Genomic DNA, 10,773 nt, shown 5'->3' on the forward strand with positions numbered 1-10,773 from the left:
CTGGGGCTGTACCTTAATTTAGGCCACGGCCGCTTCTTTCCCACTCCTAGTACTTTCCTCTCACATTGTCGCCATAAGACCTATCTGTGTTGGTGCGACGTAAAACAACTTGCAAAAAAAATATCACCGGAATACCCTCACATTCCTAACAGATTTTCTGAATTCAAAGTAGGTTACCATATAGTCTGTTATGGATCTGATGCCCCTACCCTCATGTGTGTAGTGGTGAATAGCTTTATGCCCGAAAAATGTATTCGTAACTGCTAATCCCATACTAGCACAAAAGTCCAGCAAACACCTCCATTCCTTCCATATCTTTCCCACATTTCCCATCACCTCATACCCTTCAGTTCTATTTTCAACAACTCTCACACTGAAATCATCCATTAGCGCTATCCTATCCTTGGTGTTGACCTTATTATGTCGCTCAGTGCTTCATAAAACTTATCAATTTCCCCCTGATACTGCTAATTGAAAATAAAGAGAATTACTGTAAATAAATAAATAGTTCACATTCACATAGTGAAAAGACTGAGGCAATTTTAATTCCAATTCCTTTAAGTGCCAAATCTACCCTCATAATTCGCTCATTTATGTGCCTAACAGAAACTTTCTTGCGTGTAATAGTATTTCTGACAAACAGTCGTATCCCACACTCTGCCCTTCACTTTCTAAAACCTGTCAAGAACACTTTAAAAAACTCCTATCTCTTCCTCGTGATCTCCCCTTACCAGAATATTATTAACTCCTAACACATTGAGACACATCCTCTTTGCCTACTCAGTTCTACTTTTGTTCTTTCATAAACCCCATTAAGACGGATTTGATTTTGTTTGCCAAGTTGTTTGTCGCCTGTCAAATGGAAGTAAGACTCTGTTACTCCCATAGATACAAGGCTTGCTTAAAATGTTCTGAGCTTGGTAAGTTCCCTGCAGCAGGATCCTACCCTATGTACACACAGTCCCAGTGAGGATCTCGTCTCTAACTGGTTAGAGGGCCATACCTCAGAATATGTCTGAGATGCACACTCCCATTTCATAGCAACCAGACTCTCAGGACCACTTACTAGGTCACTCAGCCATTGCTCATGGTTCACAAACTAGGACATGACTTACAGTAACCCACACCACAAACAATTTGTATTTATACAAGCATAATTCTTATAATTAGGGCTTGGATTTCTTTGATATTTTGTTTCTTTAAATCTAGTATCTTTTTACAAAGCTGTAAATTGAACACACATCCAGCTTTTGCAAACATGATGTTTTATTTTATTGGTCTTATAATTGCATATTTTACTATATGTAACTCCCCAAAGTTTATAAAAGCATATTTTATTATATTAGTTTTAGCTGTTCTAGTATTATCTTACTGTTTTTGTGCCAATGATGTGTGTTTGGTTATTCTGGATATCCTCTCATCAAAAATATTTTGTTGTTAAATAAAGTTTGAAGGTAATGGGTTACATGAGGAGTAAGTTGTCAAAATAGAAAGGACCCATGAATGTTAGAAATGTAACGAGTTTACTGCAGTCTTCTAAGCAAATTTTGGACAATATTTAATTTCTTTGCATCATATTTCCAAGTTTTTATGTCATTTTGGTATCTTTTAGGGCATAAGTACATGCAAATTTCCAGACATTTTAGGTCATAGAAAGCTGAGTCCTACTAACAGTATAACTTTGTTCTTCATGTTACAGTATTGGGGACATCCCAAGTTCTATCAACATGGATGGAAGTGAAAGATAGCACTCCAAATCCACATGGAGCACCATCACCAGAGGAATCAGAATATTTTTACGATGAATACGTGGACTACCAATATGAAGATGGCAATTCTACATCTTCTAGCAATGCAAGCAGCAGCAATCTAGTGGCTTACACAACACCAGCAACACCAACCCTTGTCCCAGTACAAACAGCATCACCTGCAGAAAGTAACACACAACCCCAAGTATCTTCTCACTACATCACAGGAGACACACCAACATTCTATGCTGGGACCCGTCGAGAACGTAACAAGACTCAAGTTGAGCCACTGAAGATTCCTCAGCCTGGAATACCCAATAACAGTGGTCTCACTTTCTTTGGAATTCCTCTGCCAAGCCTTAATTTAGGCAGCCTATGGGGGTCAGCACGTAAGGCTGACTCCAAACCAGGAGAAGTCAAATTCATTGGTGCTAGAGGTAAAGTTCAAATGTTGCCACCTAGTGCTCCAGAAGTTCAGTCTGGTGGGTTTGTACCTATGATGCCAGAAACTGGAGGATTTGTTCCTATTGTGAACCCATTACTTATGCAAAACAGATCACATGGTGCTCATCTCAATACTGAGCATCACATCAAGGTGAATTATAGCTCCTGGGACCGCCCTATGACCAATCGAACAATTCAGCTAACAAATCTGACATCACTTACAAGTTATGAACATAATTTCAATACTCAGAGAGGTCCCCTGCCTATTCCTACTTCATCGTTTCCTCAGGCAGAAACTCCATCAACTCTACGTTCAGAAACTAAGACCTCTTTCAGCACAACATCAAAACCAACTTCTGAGACTACACTAGGTCACAATAACTTTGTAGATCCTCTTGCTCTCCATTCAAGTCAATCTAAATCAACAACTACTCCACCCAAACAACTGGAAATAACTACTATAAATACTGAAAGAGAGAATAGTTTTTCTACTGTTCCCCAATCATTAAATGAACTGATCCATAAGTCACTGCCAAACATGCCTTCTTTGGAAATGACACATATACCAAGTTTGGAGACAGAACTGGTCTCCACGGGGAGAAGCAAACCTGATATTACAGCTGTTCCAAACATGGTTGAAATTGTCAACCCAGAGCATTCAACATTGCCAACTACAACAGAATCTGATCCATGGAATCCACCATGGTTAAGTAAAGCAACAGGAAGCATTAACGGTAAGAACAATTTATTTATTCAGAGTTTCAAGAACATCCAATCATTAGACAAATCATCAGTTGTGAAACATTTCACAATTGGATTCTCTTAAAACAGTAGTCATTAAAGCCAAAGTAGTTATAAAAGATTACTTATCCTCAGACCGGTGCCGAATTTGTATCATTTTGTTTTCGACCTCATTTAATGATTTTATACCATTCACATCAAATGCACAGTTGAACAAGATAAGCATTTGTGAATGTAGACCTACTTGAATGAATTCATCCAAAATGGGACATTGATTTACATTATCAATGTAGGAAAAGAAACAAGTACAAATTAAGTCAAATAATAGAAGGATAAGGAACAAACAGGATAAACACAATGACAGGCCAGTGTGGGAAGAAGGATATATAGAAAACACCCAATGACAAGGACAACTCCAAGTCTTCATACACTGCCTTCTTCAAACAGATTGGCTCTCTCTTGGTCAATCCCAGTTCTTCTGCATCCATCTGTTCTTAGTCTCCAATGAGCTTGTACCTGTCAAGATGTCTTCTCAGCAAGTGTTGAAGCCTGCCCTTCTGATAAAATTAGGAAGCAGAAACAAGCTTATTGGAAACTGAGAAGAAATGGATGCAGAAGAACTGGGATTGGTATAAGGGAGCAAATCTACTTGAAGATGGCAGTGTATGAAGATGTGGCTATTGTACTCATCCTTGTGTGTTTTCTTTGTTTCTCCCCCCCATTATTTGGTTGTTTATTTTGACTTTCTCCAACTGCAGATTGCCCCTAAGGACAAAGTACACAGCAAACCAAGAGAAATGTTAGAAGTAATTGTGAGGAGTTGATTATGTAAAGGTTGGCTAATATTTTGTGGTTAATTAAAAAGTTTGGGAGATTTGGTTCTTTATGTTCCAAAAGTACAGAACAGGAAAACACCAAACATCAAAGTATGGGAACTCCAGAAAACAGATAAGAGAACTGAGTATCAGAACCAGATATAAACCCTGCTACCAAGAGATGAAAGGAAAAATGGAGAGGCAGAACGGACCAAACAAAGGAACACAATGGTTAAGGAAGCAACTGAAGTTTGTGGAAAGACAAGCATTAAAACAAGGAAGAAGGAAACATCTTGGTGGAATGAAAGAGTGAGAGCAGTAATCAGGGAAATAAATCTCTTGCGGAAAGAAAGGGATCGGGAGAAAAATAAACTGGATCTTACTAAAGACGAGGCAAAGATCAGAAACCTCAAACAATTGTACAGAGACAAGAAAATGGGCGTTAAAAGAAGAGTTACAAAAGAAAAGACTAAGGCATGGAATATATTCACTCAGAAACTGGAGGAAGACGGCAGAGACAATAAGAAACTACTGTACAGTGTTATCAGAGGTGAAAAGAAACCAATGACTGCCATAAAGGCACTTGAAGATGAAAATGGAAATTTGGTTAGGACAGAAAGTGACTGAAGAACCATTTTGACCACCTACTACATAGACCAGTTCAAGTACAAAATATAGAACTGGAAATCCACGCATACAATGAGGAACCTCCCATCACCTGGACAGAAACTGAGACAGCCTTAAAATCTTTGCCTAAAGGAAAATCTTCAGGTGCAGATGAAGTGAATACGGACATGATAAAGGCAGCAGGCATCCAGGGTATACGATGGATGCACAGAGTACTAAATACCATATGGACAGACAACAAAATACCTGCAGATTGGAGCAAGGGCATTACAATTCCCCTGTTTAAGAAAGGCAGCAGACGGAAACCCACCAACTACCTATAGAGGAATAACACTGCTGTCACATGGGCTAAAAATTCTAGAAAAGATCATAGAAAGGAGATTGAGAACCATCATTGAACCACAGTTAGAGGAGGAGCAATATGGATTCAGAAGTAACAGATCAACAATGGATCTAATTTTTAGCACCTGCACGCTGATGGAAAAGTATTGGGAGAAAGACAAAAACCTGGTCATTGTATTCCTGGATATAGAAAAGGCCTACGATAGTGTTATAAGAGATAAGATCTGGGAGTGCCTGAGGAAAAGAAATGTGCCTGAAGGACTGGTAAGGAAAATTCAGATGTTGTACAAAGACTGTACTAGCTGTGTACAAATTGGGGAAGGTTGATCATCATGGTTTGAGACCAAGAGTGGAGTTCAGCAAGGAAGTGCACTGTCCCCACTATCACTGTTATGGACAATATAATGAAGAACATCAAGGAAAAGTTAGGTGAACTGAATGCAGTGCCTTTGCTGATGATATCATGATTTGGGGTGAAACAGAAGAGGAAGTACAGACCAGACTCAACGTATGGAAATCCCAGTTCCAGGCATATAACCTCAACATACGCGAGACCAAGACAGTGGTGATGGCAATCAACAGAGAAGAGTGTCCAGCAAGTGTAAAACCAGCAGACCACCAGCTAGAGTGTGTGGGTAGTTTTCTTTACCTTGAAAGTGTAATCTCCAGTGATAATTTGGTCAGAAAGGAAATTACAAACAGAGTGCAAAAGGGATCAGAATTCTACCAACAAGCAAGAACACTTTTATGGGATGAGATGATTCCAAAACCAGCCAAACTGATGATGTTTAACAGCTATTTCATACCAATATTGACCTATAGTATTGAAGCATGCACCCTCACAAAGAGAGATTCATCAGGACTGCAAGATCAAAGATGAAATTTCTTAGATCCACCATCCAGAAGACCAAGATGGACAAGTTAAGAAATGAGGAGGCGAGGAAAGAAGCCGGAATAAAGACATCTCTATTAATCAGCATATACAGACTACAGTGGTACGAGCATGTGATGAGGATGGAGTCTACAAGAACAGCCAGAATAAATTTGGAAAGACAGGTGAAGGGGAAAAGACCTGCAGAAAGACCTAAAACCCAATGGATGGACACAATCAAGGTCGATCTAGTTACCAGAAGATGGACAGTGGACGATGTTCTCCATGACAAGTTGTACATGGACAGGAAGAAGTGGAAGAGGCTCATAAACAGTACCCGGGAAAATGGAACTGTTCAATGATGATGATTTGAATTGAATATTTCAAGGGAGTCTCTACAAATTCTCTTATCAATGCCTGACCAAAGTTAAATGAAGAGAGGAATGGTTCCTCTAGCACCAACCATTAAAATCAGATTACTTCGATATCATTCACCTAGTACTCCTGTTGATAGAATGGGATGAATGGATCATATGTTGCTTTCTTGTTGTCCTGCACCACACTGGGTTGTGTTTGAGCATTTCGAATCTGATCATCAGATCTATTATAAAACCCTTTCGGTGGTCTCTGAAGGCTATCATGTTAATCCGATAGGTGCTGCCTACAACAGAGAGACCAAGAACCTCCTCAAAGACTGTAGAGCCAGAGTTCCTTAATGCTTGCGCAATGGCATTTTGTATTTTATGATGCCTTGTATTTCGTAGAACTTCCCCCTGCGAGTAGTAAAGGAGGGTGTGAACAAGTATTTCTATCTTGTTGTGGCAGCACTGACAACTGTTATTGTCTATGGCCCTGCCTGGAATAGCTTGTCATTTTCAAGGCATCATGCCATTTGCTATAAGATGTTGGAGGGTGTTGACAAAAAAAATAAAATAAATAATAATAATAATAATAATAATAATAATAATAATAATAATAATAACTCCTCACCCTTTCTATGGGAGGTCACAGCACTTACTGAATTCATTTCTTTCAACTTAGTTTTTATTTTCTGGGGGGTCTTTAAACCATTCTTTTAACTTAACAGGCTGACATCTGGTGCTAGATGAAGCCCTTTCAAACACTTGAGGCTTTCTTCTTTTGATTTCCTTGAATTTAGTACACAAGGATCTCTGGAATTAAAGAGTATTCTAAGGGCATTAATGTATTCAAGAACTGCCTTTCATAATGAACAGAATAGTCCTAATTCCTTGAATTTCCTAGGACTGTACAGCATAGTGTCTGGCATATCAGTGGGAACATGCAAGATTTCTTTCAATGTGCATCTGATCATTTCATCAGAATCCTCAAGGAATTTTACAGGAATCTGCTCAGAGCAGTTGTGATTGGCTACCAATTTGAGCTTGACATCTCATCTCCAAATTTAAATATTAGTACTGTTCTTGCTTTCTTAAAGCAGTGTGGTGATGTGATGTCTTGAACATAATGGGTAGCTATTGTGTGGTTTTTGTGGTGGTTTGTAGTGTGAATGTTTGTGTGAAGGTGAACAAAAACACACAATCTCTGACCTTGATGAAGTAACCACATGCAGTTAAAATCAGCAACCATCTCCTCTCTGCCAACACTCATAAAAACGATATCATGGCTGGGCAATGTATCAACTGCTATTTTCTGAATTGCTGATAGAATTTCCTCTTTTGTATCATCCAGAATCATTCTCTGGGGTTCAGGATAAGATCTTCTGATACAGTAGTCCTTACTGTCAGAAAAAATGTGCAAAAACTTATTTTCTACATCTAATTCGACTATCATGAATCTGTCACATTATTTTTCTTATATTTACAACATGATACCCTTATTCCATCTGCTATATTTTTTAAAATATGGCTGGCAATGGTTAGGGACTATCTCGTAACACTAGGGGAAATATGGAAGAGGTGCAAGCCTTCAAAGAATGAAACTATTAGCAAAAGAAAGGTAGGGACATAAAGAACATAAGAATGAGACTCCCTAGGCATTGCAAACCCAATTTCATTGGCCACATAAAAGAACAAGAGTTGACCACGAGAGGTCAGATAGGATAGATGAAAGAGAAGAGGCTGACAGTAGGAGGAATCAATAACAAACATGGCTAGGGGCCCTATAGCTGCTAACCTATTCTGCCAAGATGAGAGCCCCTGACGTCCCTCTTAAGACATGCAGGGGATACCACAGTGTATTCTACCACTCCCACTCATAGAGGGTATTGTTCAGACAGACCTGGCCCATAGTGATATTCCATTTGTCTAAATTTGTCTTGGCGGATAAAAACTGTATGGCAGTGCGGATAATTTTGTTGTTAATTTCTAAATTATGAAGTTTATTGATTTTCACTTGGGTATATTCTTATTTTTGCTTGTGGTTAGGCAATTCTTGACTGGTATGGGAGAATGGTAATATATAAAGAGCCTTAAGACCATAAAGCTGTAAATCTGACCTAAGCATAACAGCTACTGTCGGCAATGAATGGATTTTTTTTTTTTTCTTTCTTTACATTGCACTGACACAGATAGGTCTTATGGTGACGATGGGACAGGAAAGGCCTAGGAATGGGAAGGAAGTGGCCGTGGCCTTAAGGTACGGCCCCAACATTTGCCTGGTGTGAAAATGGGAAACCACAGTAAACCATCTTCAGGGCTGCTGACAGTGGGGTTCGAACCCACTATCTTCCGGATGCGAGCTCACAGCTGCGCGCTCCTCACCGCACGTCCAACCCGCCCAGTAAACAATTAATGGAAAGAAGGAACAAAGGTCAATACGTCAGTAGTTGTCGCAAGAGAAAATCCCTCATAAACATGTGACTGCAGAGGTTCTGGTGCCAGGTATCAAGCCTATTGTATTATGTTAACACATCTATCCATTTCAGTACCTTGGGTGTAATATACTGTAGTTAAATATTTACAATATCTGCAGATAAGCATTCGCGGATGCTGATGCGGATAATAGTTCATATATCTGCGCAGGGCTCTACCTATGAAATATTTTAGAAGACGATTCACACACCTAAATGACTATTTGCCATCGGGGCTTTATCGAATATCGTCAGCTGCTTTGGAATGTAATTTTAATCCAGACACTGAACTCTCATTTAAATTTAGAGGAATTTTGAATATAATGTGCACTGTTCAACAGCTGGGGAGCAAACCAGCGACTGTTCCTGCCCACGAAGTACAGCTCACCAGCAAGGAGTTTGACTGTGCATGCGTGCCTACCCCCTTCCATCTCCCCTATCGTGCCAACTGCTCAGAGCTCTTACGGTTCAGGCGGCCTAGAAGTACTGGCGAGTGCAATCACCAATGAAATTGCTACATTCTTCTTTAATAATTTAAAAAAAGGACAGGAAATGTTTATGCTTTTAAAGATACAGTGAAAATCTACAGGCAAAGAGCTTGTGTCAGAATGCTTTACGATGTCATTCAGTTCAGCCATTCTCTCAAAATCAATGTAATAAAAAATCATCCTAGAGTTTTAAATATATAGACACCTGGCTGGCATACAGCTATCAACAGAAAATGTATTTTGTGACAATGATTTACAATTCACGAATCCAATGAATGCAGGCGATAATTATGGTTAACTATGATGTAAAGAATCCTGCGATGTGTTAAGTTTTATCTCATGACAAATACAGTTTATATTTTGCATTTAAAATTCTTCATGTTTTTGCCTGAAAAGGCTTCATGAATTTCCACTTCCTGTTATTGGACTGATAAATAGTGGCATACTGAGCATTAATTTTTGTTATTTTACAGATTCAAACAAGAGTACCGGATTTCCTGCAGATGAAACCACTTTCTTCTCATCAGCCAGAAATATTATTGAAACAACTCCACCTGAAAGCAGTGCATCAGAAGCCAGTGTGCAACGACCATCATCCCTCTCCCAATTTTTAATTCCTGGTGGCCAACAACCACAGTTTCGTCCATCAGGTGGAAGGCCTACCATCACCAAGGTGACTGTTTCACCACCATCTGTAACAGCAGACCCTCCACTTGGACCAGAACCTGTTGAAGAATATCTTAGAGGTCCAGTACCAAATACAAATCCACGTTCACTTCATAGTTTATCGAATTTCAAAACAGAGCCACCACAAAATACTTCAATGGACTGGTATTTTAAAAACTACAATCGTACAAATCTGGAGCCTTACGTTGGTCCAGGCAAAACTACTCCACGTAGCCACAGCACTAAAGCTGGCTTTTCGATATGTGTCTGGCTACTAATGACAGTTAACCTTGTATAAGATTTGCCACGTTTGTTGACTAAGTACGAATTGTTCCTACCAAACAAGTTGTGTTCCGTGATGTAGTCAAGGAGGGAAAATTATACAGGTTTTCAGGATCCGGAGTATATGCACTAGTTAGAATTGTGTAAAAACGATGAGGTATGAGTATGCGTGTGTTTTTTTTTTTTGTTTTTTTCAATGAGAGTGATAATTGGACAATACGGGACGACATACACAAACAGTGGATGGACTTTTACTCAACTCCCTTTCACCAGAGGTTGCCAACTGACAAATTATGACCATCAAATTATACAATTTAAAAATTTATATATATTTCAGCTAAAGCCAGTATAAGTGATTTCACGTTAATGATATGGAACCTTCCAGTGTAGTTATAATTCTACCTGATATTAAATTATTTATTCTGTACAGTTTTAAATCATCCACTAAAAATTTTAGAATGGTTCCGCTGATGCTTATCACTAGTGGTACAACCTCTATGTTTCCACTAATACCATATTTTTCCTTCAGGTATGGAACTGTGGACTCGTAATATACTTCTCTCTAGATCTTGCCCAACAATGGATATTATCCAACATCAACCATATGCGTTCTGACAGATTTTCAAATATATTAAAAATCAATCTATCTATGAAAATTAAGCCTATAAAGTTTCACAGAAAAGGGCAAAAATGAACATTCATTTTACAGAATATCATACTTTTAAATTTTCTGTAAAATGTAACAAAAACTTTTCATTGTGTCAAACACACTACAATTACAATATAAATTATAACACTATAAACATACCTGTAAAAACACACTATTATACAAAGAAATGACAAGTTTCGTTCTACAAGAACATCCTCAGATTCTATCAAATCACTTAAAACATGCTTATATATGTACAGTATTGTTTAC

The 10,773-nt window shown here is 38.6% G+C and overlaps 1 protein-coding gene across 1 annotated transcript in view; it reads left to right on the forward strand.

The window, feature by feature from the left end:
• Nucleotides 1–9,870, forward strand: part of atk (artichoke) — a 65,418-nt gene extending 55,548 nt beyond the window's left edge. Inside the window, exons 7-8 of the mRNA XM_067151970.2 lie at nucleotides 1,700–2,926; nucleotides 9,380–9,870. Of these exons, the coding sequence (XP_067008071.2) occupies nucleotides 1,700–2,926; nucleotides 9,380–9,870 (1,718 nt within the window). The remainder of the gene's footprint in view (nucleotides 1–1,699; nucleotides 2,927–9,379) is intronic.
• Nucleotides 9,871–10,773: the final 903 nt, after the last annotated feature.

This window comes from Anabrus simplex, chromosome 7, assembly GCF_040414725.1.
Source record: "Anabrus simplex isolate iqAnaSimp1 chromosome 7, ASM4041472v1, whole genome shotgun sequence".
Classification (NCBI taxonomy): domain Eukaryota; kingdom Metazoa; phylum Arthropoda; class Insecta; order Orthoptera; family Tettigoniidae; genus Anabrus; species Anabrus simplex.